Genomic DNA, 22,012 nt, shown 5'->3' with positions numbered 1-22,012 from the left:
TTCAATGTATGACGTAAACCGTACTTGTGGTCTGGACTGTAATGTAACTTTTCCTCATATATCCACTTATTGTTCTCTTCTTAAGTTTTGTGATTGTGTTGATTTTGTGTGTCCAAATAATCTGGTAAGCACTCTGTGTGTAAAATAAATTGTTTATTATTGTTGTAACAAGAGTACATTGTGATTTTCTGGCCTGGATTCAGACATGCGTTTTGAAATCTTACGACAAATCCATATAAAGCGAGTCATAAATGTTCTGCTTTGTTTGTTTTAAGTGAAAATCTCAGAATGGCCCGAGATAAGCTATCTGTTTAAGGAAACAAAGCTCTGAACTTTCTCTCGCACTATTGTGATATAGCAGCCTATGAAAATAAATTATACATGTGGAAGAAAGATGGCTACAAGCCCCAAATAAAAGCAAGGGGGATTGTCCTTGCCAATAGCATGGATACAGAGGGATGAAACAGGTTTAATCAAAGACATCCAAAGTTCATCAGAAAAACTTACTGCCAAGGGAAAACAGCACGTGTTCTATATCACGCTGGGTTGGCAGAGGATCAGGCACTTGGACGAGACTGATGAAACTAAAGCCATAACCCCAAAATGTTCTCTAAAAATAATGGGGATGATATGTTTCAGGGGATTTTGTTCTTATGATTAGATCTCATAGAGAGAGTGCCTCCTCTGTTCTTCCAAACTGAATAAAATCCTCTCTGGATTGTTGTCTAAGACACATACAATAAGGAAATCAAATAAATCCATCAAATTACTAATCACACTGACAATACTGCGAACAAAGTCAACTTATTCGAAAAAAACTGAAATCCCTCAAACGTAAACCCGAATCCCTTTGGATAAATAAGCAGGCAGCACAGCAGGGTGCTGTCAGCGCCACTTCCAATAAGGATTGTTTGGCCTCACACTTGAATGCATAGGTATCCACGGGAGGTCTCAGATCACATCCAGAGTTAGAGGTTATCATGGCATTAACAAGGTCTGTGGGCCTCTTTGGTGAGGGCCCTTGACTGACACATTGGGAAATGGTGCCAGGAGAGATCTTGATCTCCTCAAACAATCCCGACTGTACAGCTGGCAAAGTCAAGAAATAAATACTGGTGTTAAGGTGAAAGCTCCCAGCTCTAAGTCTTAATCTCCACAGAGTGCTTTATCATGATGTCAGAGCTCTCATATTCACTCAAACAAATGCACACATGCTCAAGTTCTGGCATTAGATTTAATAAAGTGATATGTTTCTTGGGTTTGATCAGTGTTTGTGTTGTGTTGTTCTGTAAAAAACAGTGTCTTGTTAAAGTATCTGGTTTAACTTGGCTGCTCTGTTCTGGCAGCGAAGAAACACAAAGTATGAGTCTACACGTACATGTAAGGAATTTTCTGGCTTACACTGTTGCACACATGAAATGTGGAGCATATCCATATAAGGTGGCTTTGGATACTAAACATGCGCTTTATAAACAAGATATTAAACCTTTAAAGGATCTGAAAACCTGAGAAATAGTCAAGGTTTGAAGCCAAGGTTTCAGGTCTTTTAAAGTGAGTCTATATAACTGGACTAGAGCCAGTGTGGCCATTAATGGCATGGTGTGTTTACTTCTTTTAACTTTATGATGAAAACACTTAAATGTTTTGTGTGACATACTGAAATGTATTGCAACAGTAGCACAAGTACGGAAGAGTCACAGACAAATGTCACAGTAATATCTGTGAAAAGTTAGTTAACATTAGCCGTAATAAGCCACTGGTCACACCAGACCAAGTAAGGTTGTATCAACAAACCCCTGAGTATACTGGATCCAGCAAGATTCAACTTTGCATTCCTAAGAAGAAGATTGTCTACATAGTCTTGTTTTAAGCAGAAGTAGCTAATGAATTTTCAAACTATGTCTTAAAACACATTTTTCCATGGCTACATTTGTCTGGCTACTACTGATACAAAAGGCATTTAAGGATAGAAATGTTTATGTTATTTATTGTTATTAATTAAGGTAATTAATTAAATTATTTCATTTTACTATGTTATACAATAATATTTAAGATTACATTACTTTTTTGCAGTAATAACAGTCAGCAGCAGTAGAAGCTTAAAGTGAATAGGTGTACTGATCTGGAAGTTAAGACCACTCAGTTATGTGAATGCAGCTCCAGTGACATTGAGGATGTGTATGTTTCATTTATTTTAACAGACTCCAAGCTGATTTCAGTCCAGCCAAGTAAACACAAATGATGCATGTCTCATTATTGTAATTGTCGACACAAAATTGCAGCAGATTAGTTTTGCAATGTCGCGGCTCCAGTGTTGAGGGGGCCCAGACCCCACAATAAGCCTCCTGTTAGCTGTCCAATTTTAACCACTACAAGGTCCAGACACCTCCCCACACTCCAGAGCCAAGTCTGTGGCCAGTCCTTACCACAACGGTGACCTTTGACCCTCTTATCGTCAAAAATCATACAGGCATTTCCTTAAGTGACGTCACCTGTATTCATTTATTTCTCACTATTCTCCAGTCTGTCAAAAACTAATTTAATCACAACAGTGGCCGACTACAAGTACAGAACATGTTCTGAACAGACATGTTTAGTAACGGGTTTAAAGACTGAAAGTCTGCTTTAAAAATCTACATAAACCATGTTAAAATACATACAATTTCATACGTACAATTCATACTTGATTTACTAATCACCAATTTGGTTCATTCCAGTATGCATAACCATAATTTACAATGTTGTTGTTTGAATGTGTCTTAAGAAAAGCCCAAACAGTATCTGTCAAGACCTCAGAGATATTTTTTACTTATTCTGGTGTCAAAAGGTTCACAAGCAAAGTCAACGGATACTGTTCATGCATGATAATAGTTTCATGCAAAAAGCTACAGTTAAAATAATAAAACAATGTGAGCGTAAAAGTCACGGTGAAGGACATTCTGATTGCACTGACTTTTAATTGCTGTTGATCGGGCTATAAATGAGTCTTCATGATGTCATGTCCTTTCAATGATAGAAATAATTGTGTGACAGACATGATAAGGGACAAAACCAGTGGATAAAAGGACATGTGCTACACTATCTGGAAGGCCATGCTGGTTAAAGCCCTTCAGAGACATGAAGTAATATTGCACCAAATTAGACACAAAGGTCTGAGGAGCATGACGTCTGATATCCGACAGTGTTACTAGATGCCATAAAGGACGAGAAAAATGAGGGAACTCTGGGTCAGGTATGAGTATTGCAATTCTCCCTTTTCCGGCTTTTGTCTGTCTCCCTTAAGCAATGCAATAATGGCATCCAATATGAATCACTAATCTACAGGATGAATTAACAGAAGACAAATGACAGTAGGTATGAAGGTGAAAAAGATCTGATCATTGGTTATTTCCAACCAGTGCATATTGAGAATGCACTATATACAATTTAGATGTATTTAATCTGCATTAAAGTAGGAGTTCAATTTTCTGAATCCTGAAACTCCCTCCAGGGAAAAACCAGAAAGCCATGGGAGGTTTAAGGCCAATGTGCTCAGTGAAGCATGCACAAGGCTGGGGGTCTCTTCACGAAAAAAAAAAGGGGGGGGTGCTACACAAAGCTCAACAACTCTCATAAATCAACTGAACAAGGGTTAAACTTCCCTTTTTGTTGTTCAAGATTTTTCAACCAAGGCACCATCAAGAGAACACATGCAAAGAGCAACACAAAGATGAAAATAGCATGAGCCTTGCTGCACAGGATGGCAGTGAGCATCAAGCCGGAAAGAAACTGCATGGCAAATCCATTATAGTGAAAACCCAGATGTTACAATTACAGAAATCTTGGCATATTTCAAAGGGGCCCCACATGTGGAACGTTTTTCTCCAAATCAGAGGTGATCTCAGGAACTCGGATGGGGGGGAAGAACCAAACCAACAACAGATCAGGAGAGAAGAGGGAGGGTGGAGGCAAGTGCAAAGAAAAGAGGATAGGAAGAAATATTGGAAATAAGATGGACAGAGAGCACAGACCTCCTGTTTCTTTTAGATGTATCGCGCTTTCAGAGGCAGATGTAAGTCTGCCATGTCAGTTTGAAGTCATTTGTCTGTTTTCTAGTCAAGACCACGAAAGACCAATGACCTAACATTCCTGAGATAACACCATTTCCCAGAGCGGTCCTTCAGAGACCCAACTTTGAACCTGGATGGACTGAGAGCACGTTAATGGATATCGATCATCCCGAGAAGTTCTTTGAAACCTGGCGACTTTGACGGTTTAGACAAGGATCAATATTTGCATTGACACAGCTGTGATCTGAGGCAGTGTTTGCTACAGCAGGTTGTTGGGTCGGAGGCACCTGGCCGCTGCTGCCAACAGCTTCACAACTGCCTGGCCCACATTCTGTCAATCACACCTGTTTACTGCAAAAGCCACAACAAGTGGATGCAGCTTGCAGTTCCCGAATGTCAACAGCATTTGCATGGCCTTTAAAGTTTCTCTCAGCCATGGGCTAGTAGAGGACATTTGATTGGTTTCATGGTCAGTTCTGAGAAACCTGATGAAACTCTCCCTAAAACCCTTTTTTGGCATTCATTAATTATTCACAGTGTTTGGTGGAGGAGTGGCACTCTGAAGGTCTTCTTTCGAGGCCTCTCGCACCATCCCCACTCACTTTGCCCTCTGATCTTGGCCAGCGCATCGTCTGTTAATTTCCTCTGTCCTTCAAGTTGTTCCTGTCATTTCCTATATTTCCCTGAGCACTTTCTCTCTGCTTATAGGCTGGGGAAAAAAATCTGCTTTTATCCAGGACCATCCTGCTCTGACAAGAGGAAACCCTCCCCACTTGAGGCCGGGCGAAGGAATAGATCTTGTCTAGTTCATGAAGATGGTCTGTTTCCTGCATCTGTACCTACTCATTCACTCTCACATGCTCATTCTCCCTCTTTCTATCTCCCTCTCTCTCTCTCCTACCTCTTCACTGCTTCATAACAGCTTTTGCAGCTGTGCTTACTTTCCCAGCTGCACAAGAAGTAGGTCTATATCCGTCCTACGAAAACCTGATCAGTCTAGCAGGAAGTATTGTACAGACAACGATCATCAAGATGGAGGAATATCAATAATCAATGACTAAATTTTTGCAAACTTTTGATAATTGCAAGATTGTTTTATTTTCAGTGCTCTTGGCACACCTTTGGGTTTCTGGTCAAGGTGCATCTCTTAGGGTTAGGATTAATAGTGACCCTGACCCAGAATAAGGTGTGTCAGAATTCAGACTGTTTCAGGGTTAACCTTAACACTAATATTCTGACCTACAGTGTCAAGACTTCTTTAGGATTTAACAATGACCCTATCCATAATCTAATAATGTTGGAACCCTAATCTCCTGACATAAGGTGTGCCCATATTAATACTGTTTTAGGGCCTGTTACTAATTCAGACGCTCAGATTGAACCCCACCCCCTTAAGTGAAACATGTATTAGTGCAAATAAGACGGTGCTCTTTGGCGGATGGGAATGAACAGATCTAGAAGAATTCTTGACAAAAAACCAAGGCACTTGTCTTTAGAAAAAGGTTTATGATGAACCTTAACCTCATCTGCTGACATATGGTGTGCCCATATTAAGTCTTCTTTAGGATTTAACAATGACCCTAACCATAATCTTGGAATAATGTTGGTATAAGGTGTACCCAAATTAGGGCTGTTCACAGTTTAACCTGAACCCTAATCTCTTGACATAAGGTGTGCCCATATCAACACTGTTTTAGGGCCTGCTACTAATTCAGAGGCTCAGATTGAACCCCGCCCCCTTAAGTGAGCCCGCTTTGTCATACAGTGCTCTGATGCAGTCAATCAGTGACCCAGAGCTTAGCTGGGGGGCTTTGAGATTCTTTTACGACCCCCCTCTCACCTCGCCTCCTGCTCCTCAAAAGAAAGAATGGTAATTAACTGATGAAGAGCTCTGTAAGATTATCCAGTCTCTTCGCCGAGAACTCCAGCTCTGCCAGTGATGTGAAGTCATGTCCCAAAGGACCAGTGCAGAATGAGGAAGGATGAATCTCAATGGTCTATTCAGCTACTCTCCTCTTTCATCCTCTATTCAGCTGAAAAAAGAGGAGAGCAGCATGCAATGTTGTATATTTGAGCCAGGAATGTTCTTTCATATCAGCACAAATTAGGAAAAGCACTCAAGAGTGTTTTAAGACAAAATGTCGAGACCGCGCTCACAATGCTTTTAGCATGGACACGCACACAAACACACAGTTCTTCACTGACCACATCACAGCTCAGAGGACACACAAGTGCACAAACAGCCTCTCACTGCGAGCGGGAATGCGCGGCAGATTAAATTATACAAGAGAACGCAAAAATAGCTGTCCCCCACCAACCACCTAGAGCCAGACAGAGCGGGACACAGAGGGAGTGGGAAAGGGTGAGAGAGAGAGAGACTGAGGGAGAAAAGAGCAGCAGACACGTTTAATTCAACACAGCGTAAGAGCAGAAAAGTTTTTAGTCCGTGCGTGGAGCTGCAGAGCAAATGCTAAATATGTTTCTCGAGGGAGAAAACAACGCACCGTTGTGTCTCACATTTGCACGCCCTCCCATTCTCCTTCATAATATCTTCCTCCCTCAAATGTGTCACCGTGCCAAGGCCCCCCACAGCCAGGGTCCCAACCCTCCACCCAACCCCCGACAAGCAGACCACCCAACACATCTCCTGACCAGCTTGATGTGATCAGGGTTTTCCAGTGGTATTGAGCCAGAACCCATTCTCCATGTGATTAAAAAAAAAAAAAAAAAAAAAAAAGCCTTTTGGCTAATTGCATCATCAAGCTAATTCTGTCCTCACCACTCACTCACTTAGATACTCATGATTCCACCATTACCTACAGTGTATTATGCAACTGCAGTTTGCAAGTAATTAGATTTACATGCTCAGGTCCACTATCTCCTGCAGCTTGGTCGTAAATGTGACAGAAGTCTCGTGCATGCTGACACTTCACAAATCACTCATGATCCTGGGAACAAATCCAAGGTGAAAAGTTATCTCACCCAGAACATGCAGGACAGGCAGACCCAGGTGCGCGCAGGTCCAGCTAGAGCTGTTGGCAGGCTGAGAGAGACAGACGGCATGGTGACTGACGGGAGTGATGCTGCTGCTGCTGCTGCTGCTGCTGCTGCTGCTGCTGCTACAGACCAGTGGGCTTCCTTAAATCTAATCCAGGCAGGAGAAGAGTTGCCCAACGCTGCAAAGCCATGACTATCCTGAACACAAGGAACACTCTCTTTCTCCTCGGGCTCCTGCTTTCTCCCTCTTCCTCCCTCTCTTACTTGCTTTCTCCTCCTCTGTCTCTCCCCTTAAACCTAAATTGGATCCTGACTGCCTCTCCTCTGTGCTCACTCTCCCTCTCTTTCCCTCTGCCGGGGAAAGTTTCACAAAGCTTTTTTTTTTTTTTTTTTTTTTCCTGGGGTGGGGTGGGGTGGAGGGGGGGGGAGCTGCCCCCACCTCTCCACAGGAGCAAAGGGGGAGGGGATACTCCACTTATTATCCATCTTATTTTGCCCCTCCTCTCGCTCTCATCCCTCTTTACCCCACTAAGTCTCACCACTTTTAATTTCATTCATTCATTCATCCCCCCCCCCCCCCACCCCCCCGCGTTCGTACCCCTCAGCATCCGTTGCACTTCACCTCCCCCTCTCTCCATCTCTCTCTAGCTCTGTTTCCCTGTGTATGTCTGTGGTGCACCCATTTTAATATTTCATCAACTCTGTGTCCTCCTGTATTCGCCCTTCAGATGAAAGTCCACTGGCATTTCTCTTGACACTGGAAAACGCTACACTTAATCTTTGTGGATGTGTTTGTGGAGAAAACACCTGATGCAACTTCAGATTGTCAGTCCAACTAAAATCTGCATAAAACTTCTTTCCACACCCAGTGTCCTCAACATCCGACGCTCAATTTCTAGTTATACATTATAGTTTTTAACAAACATTACTCAAACAGGAGTAAATAGAGTAATGAGTGCATATGTTAGGGACTATTTTGAGCTGCAGATTAATAAAAGATTTGGTGCTCCAGGAAGCATTTACAGCAGCAGCAGCAGCAGGACAGTGTAAGTGGGATTGAATCATAATAAACTAGTGTGTGTTCATGGTGAAGCAGGAACAGTCAGGGCAACAGTGTGGTTCACTGATGTGTTCTTTATGGTTGTTTTGGAAAACAATGGCACTGTATGGCACAGAGGAATTAGATATCAGGCTTTGGATCCACACACAATATTTGTTAGTCAGATCAAGTCATTGTTGGTTTTGTTTTTTTCCTTGTATTTGTTAACAAAAACAAAATTATACAATTTCACAAACTTCATCTATTGACCATCTCAGACGACACTTTACCATTTCTAATCTCCCTCTCGGCCTCTATAGGAGGCCTACATGTTTTCCTTCCTTAAGGAGAGCAGTTCTGAAGGATCTACCTCTGACTGTATAGTGGCCCCAAACAGAGTACCCCCCCCCCCCCCCCCCCATCTTAACCCCTTACTAAAGAGAAAGAACACAGAGGGGCCAGGAAGCAAAACCTGCTTCATTAAGTTCTCACTGCTCATCAATGACCAAGTTAGCCCCATGCGTGACTCTTTATCCCCTTGTGTGGGTGTTTCACACACACACATACACACACACACACACACACACACACACTCACTCATTCACAGATACCTATGCACATGTACTTCAAACCTCCAAACACAAACATGACCATTACTGAGTTGTGGGCTACAAGCACCTGTAAACACTCATGGACACACACACACACACACACAAAGATTGTCTCATGTGACAGAAACACATCAAGTCCACACCCACTACTTCCTGAAAACATAAACACATATAATCTAAACTATCAAACTCACCGCATGCATACACATCAACATCCCCCAATAACGCTCCGTTTCTCCCCCCACATTTTCACATCTTTCTCACACACTATATAAATACACAAACCTGCCTACACACAGACACACATACAAACACACTCACCCAGTGGCACAGAGGATTAATCCCCTGGTATTTCCTGCAGGCCACCCCTACAGAGACAAACTCACTAAAGGAGACAATGTTATAGAGAAAACATTTAAGACCTAATCCCGCTCCAAGCAACACACAAAACCCTACACACATACACGCAGACACACACACACACACCTACACACACACACACACACAGACACGTCCAGAAATATATTTGGCTGAAAAGTGGGAGAGCTTTGAGTTTTAAGGAAACAGCACTTGTTATTTTACACTAATGAATGTCTGTCTTTTTATGGCTTCAGTTGACAATTATTTTCATTAATGTTTAATTCTAATCTAAAGATTTGAAATGACAAATGCCAACCACATGTCAAACATGTACGTTTTCAGAATTCTTACCCAAAGGGACCCGGAAGCTAAAATATTATTTTTGTCTGATATGAAATGGACAAAAACAAGTGCCTGCTACAGCTGGAAACATGGCTGATGAGAGCCGTGAGAGTGAACCAAAACAAAGCAGAACAATGAGCTGAAAGACACTATAACTGCAGCGCATCACTATGAGCAGGAACTTCACATGCACACAGTCATTTGATCCATTGTTCATATAAAAATACTGATTGTAACAACTTGTTATCTAATTCAATTTATTTTACTTAATTTACATTTCACTTCTCACACACACACACACACACACACACACACACACACACACACACACACACATACAAACACAAACACAAACACAAGTGTATATAACCACTTGAGGCTATTTTGGATCATAACACTAAGTGACTGAATGACTGTGCATTTGAGTGTTGTCCAGCAGAGCTTAGTTGTACCAAGATTAAAACTTAACCGCACTGGACACTGTGTTCTTGCCTTGCATAAAGTCACATCGCCCAGTTCCCTGTCAGCAGACTCTACTGTGACAGTGTACGATGCATTATTTATTTTTGATAAACATAATACCTCCTGTTTATATTTACATATGTAATATCAGGAGTTACTGAGCAGCCAACAAAGATAGTATAATTAGAGAGAAATGATATCAAGTTTGAGTTAGATTTGTTATTTATAGATTTGTAGTTTTTTACTTATTTAGATTTTTACAAAGTGCTTTAAAACAGAAAATAACATGAAAACACATTAACACAAAGGCATGAAGCAGTTTTATATATATATATATATATATATTTTAACAGAGTTTGCAGTTTTTGCACATCAGATATCAAGATTGGATATCATGACTATTCAAAGACAAAGTGATCCAGGACTAACTGTTGTTCTGGCACAACACTGATGACAGACTGTATTACCCCACTGACATTATCCCACCAAAGACCACACAGCTCATTCAGCAAGTGCTGCCCCAGCACCCACTGCTGGTCACTGAACAAACTGCCTCCACGTGTAGAGTCAGACACTTGTTCAGAGACACAGTCCTATATTATCCTATATAATTGAACATGGGAGGGCCTGCAGAGGTAAAAGAGGGACCGTGTGTGTGTGTGTGTGTGTGTGTGTGTGTGTGTGAGGGGGGTTCTGGTGTAGTAAAAGGGAGGGTGGGTTATTTTCATTTTTAATCAGATCACTCGTAGGATTTGTTTTAGTACCTCTTTAACCTTGACCATTTTTCTGTCTTCTTTTGTAAACCAGAGCCAAGAGTGGACGGCAAGGCACTTACACAATTAAGAAGATTAAGCGGTGTCAGGTCACTGTCCTTGAACCGAGTGAAGATGGGTAAACAGCTGTGAGAGATCAAGGCTGGACGCCCTATGACAATGGTCTCAGGACGAAAGGAAAAAAAAGATTCAGTGGGGGGAAAAAAAGCAAATGACGAAATTTGGAGACAGAGAAGTTAAAGAGACAGAGAGAAAAAAAACCTAATATAGGTTCTTAGAATACAAATGATCTGATAGATTGATAGTAGCCGAGATAAACAGAGATAGACAAGTCAAGAGTGAGTGTATAAACAGCAGAGGGGTGTGTTCTGTCATCTTGGCTGACGTCCTAGAACCTGCTAGATGAAGGAGGAGTTCAATTGTTGACAGACAGAGGAAGAACACACTCCAACAGGCCCCCCAACACACACACACACAGACATGCACACACCCTTTCCCACCCCCATGACTCCCATCTGTTGAAAACAATACAGACCCAGGCCCTCCCTCCCTCTGCAGAACACTCACATGTGTGTGCACGTTTTCCTCTGTTCTCTCTCTTTGCTGTGAGGAAGGACCGTCCACCCAGCACCGCAACACACTGACAACACACTGACAACACACTGACCCATAGAAAAACAACGACAGTACGGCAGCACACGGTGAGAAGCCTCTTTGAAGAACTGTCATGTAGACACACTGAAGTGACAACCTGTGAGATCCATATTTTTAAAAATCAAATCAGCATGGGTTTCTGTGCATGGACACCACACTGGCTACGACTGCTTATGACAGCTACTCATTTCATCTTCTATTTATGTCAAACAAACGGCAGGAAAACAGCTGCTCACCCGCAGCTAACCCTAACCCTAAAACCAGGTACACGGAACAGCATTAACATCAAACATATGTAAACAAAAATAATAATAAAATAAAGGGAATAGTGTGCAATACCAATAGTTGCATTATTCCCTCACTGCAGTGCACAAGGGCGTCCACATCCTGTGACTTTGACATTTTGACACAAGCCCTCAGCAGCTTTGCATGATACACACATATGCTGAGCAAAGAGGGAGCTAAATGACATTACTAAGTGAGAGGGAAATGTGGCATTGTTTGTTAAAACAGACTGATTAAAGACACATGTTGATCAGACGAAGAAAAGTATTCTGATTTCTGATGTTAGACAAGCCATATGAATAACTGAGAAATAACACATCAATCAGTTATGAAAACAATTAGTACATAAAAAGTGATTTGTAGCCATGTTTTCCATATCAAGTCTGTAAGGTGATAATATGTTAAAGGTTGATCCATAAGAAGATATACTTGTGGTTTTTTAATCGAAAACCCTCTCAGTGTAGTTTTACATCTCCTCTCTCAGGCTTCTCTTTGGAGCTCTAGTAACAACAGCCAATCAGAAGAGAGGAGGTTCTGAGCCTCTCTTCTGATTGGCTGACTGTTTTCTGACTGATCCAATAAAAAAATTGTAGATTTCAGGTAAACACTCAGAGAAACCAAATCCTGCAAGGTTGGATGGTGGGTCCAGGTGGGCGGGGCTTGGGGCATGACTGAGGGCAGTGACTGCTTTGTTGTGACATCACAAAGTTACAGAAGTCCTGACGGCTGGTTTTAAGGCTCAGTTTCTGAATACAGGCTGTGTGCATTTCTCTGTGGACTGAGGCTTTGATACTTTCACAGTATTAATATAGAACCTAGACCTGCTTTATAATCAAACAACACATGGACCTTTATGCTATATGGACCTCTAATGGTAAGTGCACTTGTTTCTGTTGCCCCCAAGTTGCCAAAAAATAAGTTACTGCAGGTTTAGGAATAAAACTCACAAGTCAATCTAAAAAAAGTTAATCATTACCAAGGGCGTTATCATTTGGGTCAACTCACGTTGAGAGATCACCGAAGAGCTAACCAAGAGTATCAAAACTGACATTTAGAACCTATCATGGACTTAATCTTGCTCATGTCAGTTAAAACTTCCTCACTTTGTGCGTTACAGCCCTTAAAAAAATACTACCTCGTGTTCAGTCACGTGCATCTGCCCTATCCAAGTTAGTCTGCATTCACTCAAAGCTAAGCTGGAGATATGGCTACTCTTAAACCTGATGTCCGCACAACCACTAAAAGTGAGACCTGGAAACACTGCTGGCCCCGTTTTAGTTTGAAAACTCTGGGACTGCGTTGTCGTCTGGGCAGGCAGACACCCATCTCGCCTCTTAATTTGGTCTTATCAGTCACGACTACCAGACAGTGGTGACTGCAACATGGATAGCAACCAAAGTCAACATGCCCAATTTGTTTAATCACTTGGAACGCAATCACATTGACAAATATGAAGTGTGCATTGCCCAAAAAAAGATAGACTGATAAGTACCAAAGTAATTGTTCAGCCGCACCACAGAGGGTCATCCATGAAACTGCCTGGATCTGGCAGGAATTCAGCTGCCTTACACCACAGTCATCTGTTCACTTCACCATCTCACCACCCTGGTAAACCTCTGCAGGTGAAGAGCTTCTTTAATTAAGAGTGAGTTCGATGGCTGTGTGTAGATGAAAACCTCGTGCACATCAGGGTGTGTGTACTAAGACACTGTGCAGTGGCTGCATTTGCAGGATTAATGGCTCTGTTCATCAGCACGGACCTACTATCAGGAAAAGTCAAACTGGCAATATCCTGCTGTCTGTCCTGTGTGTGGGTCCTGCTGTCTTTATCTCTCCATCCTGTTTCACTGTCTGTGCTCATGCCAGGCCTTTTACTGGCTGGGCGTTACACAAGTATTAAATTTATTTCCATTGTCATTGATACTGACAGTCCTCTTGGCAACTGCACATGGAAATGTTGGGACAGTTAGAGATGGGTTCACACAAAAGATCACAATCACAATGTTTGGTATATCCAGTGTAAGAGACTATAAGTCATTAGAACTACCATCAATCAAACTGAACGTCACCATGAGTGTGCTACAAAGAGTAAGTGAAACTACATCTAAATCTATAACATACTAGTTGTAATTTGTGCAGAATAAAGGAAAGATTCTCCATGTGAACGGTGTGAGGAGACCGATGAATGGATAAAAGTGTCACACAGTCATGGAAGAGACTGTGGACTACGAGTCTACAGTCTTGGTACTGGCTCTGGAAGGCAGTGCTCAGGCACATTGGTTCTTTGAGCTAAATGCTAACAGCAGCATACTAACATGCTCATAATGAAGATGCTAACATGCTGAGGTTTAGCAGGTGCAGTTAGTTAGTTAGTATGCTAACATTTGCAAATTAGCACTAGCTGCAGCTGATGGGAATGTCATTAGTTGTGCAGGTGTTGGGTCATAAACCAGAGTATTGGACAAACTGAATCTTAAAAATGAAGGTGGCACTAGAGGAAAAGACAGGGAATCACCTCAGGGTCGTTGGGATTCATCCTCTGGGGAACATGAATGTCGGAACCAAATTTCCTGGCAATTCATTCAACAGCTGTTGAGATACTTCAGTCTAGACCAAAGTGGTGGACTAGTCAACCAACTGACAACAACCAACATGCCCATATAGGCACACAGCATGGGTAGAAAAAAATACTGTTATTTGTCTCTTCCAGCCCAGAGCTGCTGTTCCCATCAATATGCAGCATTTGTTTTCTCTCTTATAAACAGGAAAATCACTGATGCCAAGTTCAACAAGCAGATTTAAGAGTCTTAAATTGAGTAAGCTGGAAAATAAAACAACAAAAATCTGTGAAGCTGAACCCAAAGCCCCCCCCCCCAAAAAAAATATTCATATTAGATTTAAAACGTGAACTGTACCGTGTTTTTGCTTCTCCTCTGTTTCCAAAAAGGGAAGATGCAGTGGAAGAAAAATTTTAGCCAATTGAAGACTGAAGCGAGACACCAACCTAGTCCGCCCATTCTCTCCTGAAAAATCTCCTCACGTCCTCTACTAGTACTGTATCACTGCCACCGCACCTTGCTCAGCGTCTCCCCTCCCTCTCTAAGCCTGTCCTTCAAAACCCCTGTCAAGAGGCACAGGACCCTAGTAGTTAGTCGTGGACTGAATCCTGGGACGGTTGCTGATCTGATCCAACAAATGGTGCATTTCCCTTCAGTTTCAGTGACCAGAAGTTCCCTTAAAGTGTAGTGGAGGATATTCCTAAATGCAGCCTCCCCTTCTCTTGCCTATCATCCCTACAGCATCCCTGCATCCTCCATCCCCATCCCCTCTTTCTCTGGATGCTGCAGGTTCTTCAGTTGAAAGCCTGAGGAGGAAAAAGATTAGGAGAGGGGAAGACAGAAGTGGGCGGAGGTGGGGTGGGTCAGGCAGAGCCGTCTGGTAAAGAAGGAGGCACTTATAGTGATGGAAAAAGGAGGGGGCCTGCAATTTAATGTAGAAAAGAGGGGGGATGGCTTGGAGCAGAGAAAGAACAATGAATATGAGATGTGGTAAGTGGAGTAACAGTATATTCTCAGCGATTAAAAAGAAGCTGTAAATACAGAATATGAAGCAGGTGCATCGCAGCTGATGACAATATGACCGTCCATTTAGTGTCATAGTACCAGGAGGAAAAGATAACACCCGAGGAGACAAGGTGAGTGAATACAGTCAAAAACAATACAGTCACAAAAGTGAATGCGTTATGTGTGCAAATGTAATTAGTGGAGTGTGTTGGTGCATTTGCTGACAGGGGAGCCCTAATGAAGATTGGCAGTCTCAGACCAATCATAAATGGTCCACAGAGCCTGTGTATGCATCATGAGTAATTAGTTAGCATTGAGCCAGACAGAAGATGAACTGAATGTTTGGTTTCTTTTGTTTAATAAAGTGGAAGAAAAATATATTCCTAACTACATTAACATTAAAAGAAGAGCACAAAAATTGACAATTTGAAAAGCAAAGATAATGAAAAAGAAGAAGCCTGAATTACATTAATCCCAAAAAGGACAAAGTGAAATAGCGACATTTTAAAAAGAGGTTCATAATGAAGTCTGCAGTATAACCTCGTTGTCTTCATGAGGCAATTTCTCATCAAAAGTATTCAGAGAATCGCGCCAGAACATTTGGCTCCGTGTCCTGGAAAATGTCACACCAGCTGAATATCCTTACAGAACAATACAGACTAACATTGTTTCAGATCTGCCGCCATAGCTGCACAGGAAGCTCCCCTCTTTGTTTTCTTTCAGGGAAACGAGAGGAGGAAGCCTCTGACTTTTTGGTGAAAACACGGCAAGATAGGCCTAATGCCCTATTTGGGTGTATTCTTAGCTGCTTCCTGTTTTTCCAGCAGCCAGAATTTTTCCACAACCTGCTCCACTGCCAATAATCCCAGCAAGGTGTTGGAAAGTGCAACAACAACATTATGCCATTACGTCCAAACTGCTCATTCAACTATTTACAGCCAGGTCTGCTCCGAGGCAGTGGTGTAGACTCAGCAGGTGTAACGGAGGGGGAAAAAAGCGTAGCGCATACAAATGAACACTGTTTGCTCTCAATTAAACATCTGTGCGTCATATACCACATACCATTATGCAGTCTTACATTAATGCTCTGAAAAACTAATTTTAAAAAAAGCAAATTTAATTGAATTCAGCCACTTGGGTTTAATGCACTTAAAATTTGGTTTGCCAGTTAAACAATGTATTTCAGATTCTATAAATGTTTGGCATTATATTCACTTGATTTGTGTGCAAGAATAATTTAGTCTTAAATAATAAGACGGAATTAAGTTATTCAAAAACGCAAATTAGTATTCCTTGCACACGCATCTCACAGCTCTAATTACTCATTTGTGCACCCAATTTTTTTTCCATGACCCCTGCCATGCTCCAAGCTCCCAGTAAGCAAGCTAGCTAGCTTGATTGCTAACCTGACAATATGTTTCTTCAAGAATACCCACAGTATTTGTGACGCTGACTCTCACAGTTGTGACACAGCTGATTCCCACATGGTCAGCTGTTAGCAGATATTCCGTGCCATGCTCACGGACGCCTCGGTGAAGTTGAAGCTAAGGCATGGCCTCATCATTACACCAATCCTCCTGTCCTGTCCTGTTAAAGAAGATTACACAATACTGGCACAGGGACAGAGGGTTTCTACAGAAGGCGTGGGGACAATATCATGCGCACTTCCTGCCTCTCTGCAGGACAAACAATGGACTGGTTTCAAGTCTCAATCTAGCAACATCAGGTCTGTTGTCTGTTCTAGGAAACTAGACGAGAAGTTAGAGAGTTAAGGGTCATTGTTCCTGGGATAATAAAAGGGGAAGTGACTTGTCATGGTTTTAATGGGGAGGGGGCTGACAGAGATGTTTTGGTCACAGCTGGTGGTACACGTTCATCAGTTTAATTTTCTATTATTCATCAATAACATGCAGTCTCTTTTTAAAAGCATCAATGAAGAAAAACATTTTCTAATGCTGTCTACACTACTATTACCTTTAACCACTTACATAAAATAATGTCAATAAGTCTGTTGAATATCAAGTCGACATTAAAAATGTCGACGCAGTGCTGCACTGCAGCTGACTGCAGACTGATGAAACTGTGAGCCCAGTTCTCACCTTATTCCACATTTCACATGTATTTCAGCTGTCAATAGCAGAGTGCTACGGTTTAGCTGAGCTCCAATGACATCATCAAGTCACTGTTACTCCCACAATATAAACCGACATTGAGAGAGTATTTCCAGAGTCTGCTGGTTGTCACTGCTGCAACTGCATAAGTAATTTAAAATGAAGTTAACTAATAGCTAATAATAACATTTGCATTGGAGACTCATTTGTTTAAATATTACATTTCATGTTAGTGCATCTCACAAAGTGGCTGTGATTAATGCAGCAATTATCTCCTGCCCCTCCCACTATTGATCCAAGACATCCATTTTTTTTTGGGACTGAGAGCTTTGGTGAATGTGAGCACATGGCTCAAAGCCACGGGGAATTAAGTGAAAGCTCATTTCGTCTTTGAACACAACAAAGAGACATTGCTCTATCTTAAGTCGGCAGATGGGAACATTTCGGCAAATTGGCAATAATGGGGAAGTTTAAGTCAGGATTGGTGACAAAGTGGAGCGCGCAGTAGAAGAAGAAAAGCTATAATCCTCAACTCTCTCAAAGCCTCTTTTGACTGAAAGGGGCACAAAGAACTACAAAACTCCCCGGACACAGGTTCAAATCTCTGCGACTGCATGCAAGAGATACTGCAACCTCAGACTATAATGATGTTGTCTGGTGGGAAATTATAAAGAGATTCGGAATTTGATGGCATGCAGTGGTAAAAATCATCTAGTAAAAAAATCTGTACTGATTCCAGCACCATAAAAAGACCCCTCAAATGAAGTTTCCTGCACCACTTCAAAAAGTGTGAAGCCTGTCATGGTGTTCCTCCATAAAGTTTGTGTAAGTGTGAACAATGTATCTCAAAGGAAAAGCATCAAAATGTCCTTTAAATGCAATAACTCATATTGTTCATAATCAATTTGATCATGAAATCTGGGGAATTTCCTACATTCTTGTTGATGAATATGGCCTCTATGGAACTAATAAATCAGAGGTGAAGAAGAACTTTAATTAAACAAATTCCAAAGAGCAAGAGTGAGCTATTTAACCTTTAATTATCATCTACAGAGACACCCGCCACACACAAAGTACCCACAGTGACCATTTCACCTTTGGCGCAGCAATAATCAACTCGCCTCAAACACCAAAGGCCTCTGGGCCATCATCAGCTGCCTCATAAAAGCTCAGACGGGGCAGAAATGAACAGGATGTTGGCCAAGGCGATGAAAAGGTATGAAGGTGCAGCGTATTCCTGCCTCTGTCTTTCCTTCACTTAATAAAAAAAAAAAAAAACAGCAGTATCAGCTGTTTAGTGTGTGTGTTATTTCCAGACTTGATTTATCATGTCCTCTTCATGTCAATGGGCCCACCAAGTATAATTAAAAACCAAAGCCACGATAGGTTAAATCAAGATTAATTACAGTTGTCTGGTGTATGAGAGTCAGTGGCAGCAGTCCGCCTCCAGTGATGAGCAGGCAGCCCCTTGTAAAACAGTCCTCAGTGCGAAAGTTACTGCAAAGCTATAAAATCATTAGCTGTCCGGACACCTCCAAGAGTGACTCCTCCACATGAGAGGACGGGACAAAAGAGAGACAGAGACAGACGGGCAGATGGACAAAGCATCAACTGTTTCTGTCTGAGTTCAAAACACAGACGGTCATCTGAACAGGACAAAGGATTTGTCATAGACACAAGCAGAAGTTTTACCAAAATGATGACATGAAGAGCCTTTTGTCTAAACTACGTGGACACTGATACTCTGTCCATAGGAAAGGACGAGTGAAAAAAGAAACACAAACTGTCTCTTTGATTACCATACCAATTACCACATATGTATGGTTAGAAGTATGTAGTATTAAAGGTGTGTTTTTTAAACCACCTGATTGAAAGGTTTGTTATCATGCTTTCTCGCTGTTTGTCTTCAAGCTGTTTTGTCTTCCAGCATATTTCATGAACGCAGCACTTTTCAGCTGGTGGCTCTTATGAGTGCACGAGCCTAAAGAGGGAAAAAAATTTGATGTCCATTGCGATGGATCTCAAGCAGAGAGCAAATCTCTGCAAGAAGCAGCGCCTGCTAATTCACTAATCAAACAAAATGCTAACAAATCTCTTCTGGATTACAGATAGCCAGCGTTGGCCGCCACTTGCACTGGCTAAAGTGACAAACGTCACCAGCTGTAGGTTAAATCAGCTGTCGCTGATTAACGTTCATTAGCTACAGCTAACGACACTTTCTGCTGTTGTCTGGTTAATGTGTTCTCTGCAAGCTGGTGTCTGCCTCAGCCAAAGATTGTTTTACTATCTAAGTAGGCTGCACCTGTTATTGCAATGATTCCGATACATATCTATCCAGTATTTCATTTAATATCTTGCTAACCTAAAATAATCTTCAGGTTGTAGCAGTGGATTAATATGAATTAGGCTTCCACTTAAACCTTGAGTGTTGATTTCTGCCTTCTGAACCAACAATTTATTTATTTACAACTTTAATTACTTACAAATGTTGAAAGCTGAACCCCTTTGGATTCAATAAAGGATTCATATTCAATAAATTGATTCAAAACTGTATTTGCTTTCCATAGCTCCATTCCATTGATTAAAAACAACCACTGCAAAGAGGAAAATTTGGAAGACAGGCCAAACCGCCAGCAAAGACTTCAGCGTCAATACTTTGTGTTACTGACCTCGGGATGGGAGCGAGTCCTTGACCACCCACAGTCAGAAATGACAAGTTGAAACAGCACTCACCAGCCAGAGGGACATGGCAGACTTTTCTTTGAAGACACCTGGGCAGTAATTCCCTCTCACAGATCCAGAGCTTTCTTCAACACTTTCCTCGCTTCTCTGGGATTAACAAGACTATGTTATTGTCCCCTCAAAGTTGGATCCACTGACCAAAAAGAGCCTTGCAGTCTGGCCCTTATCCTGACATACTTCCTGAGCTGCATTGTTAGCAAGGAGAGAGGAAACACACACACACACACAGACACACACACACACACAACCACACACACACAAACACACACACACACTATGGAAAGCTAGTGTCAGGAGATCATAACATTGAAAGTGAAAATACCAGGAGCCGTTGTTTGCTCCCTGAGATTTTTTTTATTATTATCATTGTTATTTCTTGTGCTGTTGCCAAGTTCAGTGTTCAGGCTGAGAACAGACTGGACTCTCTCCCAGTTAAAAGTCCAACGTATCGTCACAACTGCATTGAGCAAGAGTGTGACAATATTAATTTGAAGGAGCTAATCCAGTTCAGAGTCTCTGTGACACCTAGCAGGTCTGTTCTTTTGATCTCCACCATAGGAAATGTCTTAAACTTGCATCAGCTGTGACCAACCTGTGGAACCTTTCACCATATCAGATGTGCTTCCTCCATCTCTATTTTTAAATCTAGGCTAAAGACACATTTTTGTATTTGCTTCTTCTTCTTCTTGTTTTTGTTAGTATATTTATAAGTCTCTTAGACAGTATATTTGCCTGCTTTCCTTGTGTTTATGTAAAGAATACTCATTTGCAATCTAAATCATTTGCAAACAGTAAAATTTTGGTGAAAAGATGTAATTATATTATATTATATATTTTATACATATATATATATATATATATATATGTACACTGTTGCTTATAAAGTTGGAATAAAATATTTTTTACCTCTTTCCATGAAATGATTATGACAATATGATTTATTCTTGACAAGTGTGTATCTTCTCAGAACTTTAGTAGTCAATCTCTTTTTACTGATTACTGATGCATTTAAATAGGAATAAACAGAAGATTGTGTCTGAAAACAAAATGTGGGCATTATGGGCAACAGTGTATATTACTCAGTCTGAGTGTGTGCTATCAAAATGAATGGATAGCTGCATAGCAACAGGAAGAATTAAAACAATTCTAGCTTCCTACTTGTTTCCCTTGCTTTCGTATTGTTATTGTTGCTGTACATCATTTTTGAGATTTTCAAGTGGGTCATGAGCTGGAAACGGTTGGGAATGGTTGGTTGCTTTACCTGCTAGTAGCTATAAGTAGATGCTGTGTGGGTGGTGTACATTTGACTTTTTACTTTCCCTTTTCAATGAAAACAGCTGTCCTGCTGTGGCTGAAGATGAGTTTAATGAGAGCAGAGTTTGTGGACCAAAACCAAAACAATGAGCTAAAAGAGTCAGATGATAACTCTCTATGGGGGTTATCACCACAACCTTTCACACTACAGGCAGACATTTGATTCATTGTTGATATAAGGATATTAATAATTTGAGCTTTGTGTAAAATATAGACAGACATAGAAATGAAGTGGCCCTGGATCAGCACTGTGTTTACTTTGTGCTTTTTCATTACTACATGTGGTAGAAAACAGTTCCAGGCAAATGAATCAACACAGTGAGATGCTGGAAGCTGAGGTGAAGAGGTCGCTTCTTTGCAATGGCTCCCCAAACCAAGTAACTCCCAAATAAACGAGCCCATCCATTGTTTTTTTAACAGACACTTAATGGAAACCACCTCAGACCTGACAGATTCATTGCCAGTCACCCATGAGCACAGAGGTGACTGAGAAAGCAGAGGAAGACAGGCTGCAGGAGTATCATGTGACTTTGACATTACTCAGGATTATTCTTCTCCTCTCAACACGGCTTTTACAACGTTTGGAAGCAAGAAGGGATATTTACTTTGCTGGAGATGAAACACAGTTGTGGCCCTGTGGTCTCAGAGGAGGCCACATCACTGTAGCAGAACACATAAACACACACACACACACACACACACACACACAC

General features: G+C 41.5%; 1 protein-coding gene across 3 annotated transcripts in view; it reads right to left on the bottom strand.

The window, feature by feature from the left end:
- tns1b (tensin 1b) overlaps nucleotides 1-22,012 on the bottom strand; it is a 171,457-nt gene that overhangs the window by 130,422 nt on the left and 19,023 nt on the right. The window contains exon 1 of one of the 3 annotated variants that reach the window (XM_087178479.1): nucleotides 19,980-20,118. The exons of 1 other annotated variant lie outside the window; for it this stretch is intronic. In XM_087178479.1, the coding sequence (XP_087034605.1) occupies nucleotides 19,980-19,994 (15 nt within the window). In that variant the 5' untranslated portion in view covers nucleotides 19,995-20,118. Of the gene's footprint in view, nucleotides 1-7,031; nucleotides 7,300-19,979; nucleotides 20,119-22,012 lie in introns of those variants that run through there. One more of the 3 variants, XM_087178481.1, reaches the window with a different exon arrangement.

Source organism: Seriola lalandi, unplaced genomic scaffold (genome assembly GCF_002814215.2).
Source record: "Seriola lalandi dorsalis isolate HSWRI2012SDOR001 ecotype SW California unplaced genomic scaffold, Sedor1 jcf7180002054689, whole genome shotgun sequence".
Lineage (NCBI taxonomy): Eukaryota > Metazoa > Chordata > Actinopteri > Carangiformes > Carangidae > Seriola > Seriola lalandi.
Note: the sequence above shows the minus strand (reverse complement) of the source record. Positions and strands in the feature narration are given on the sequence as shown.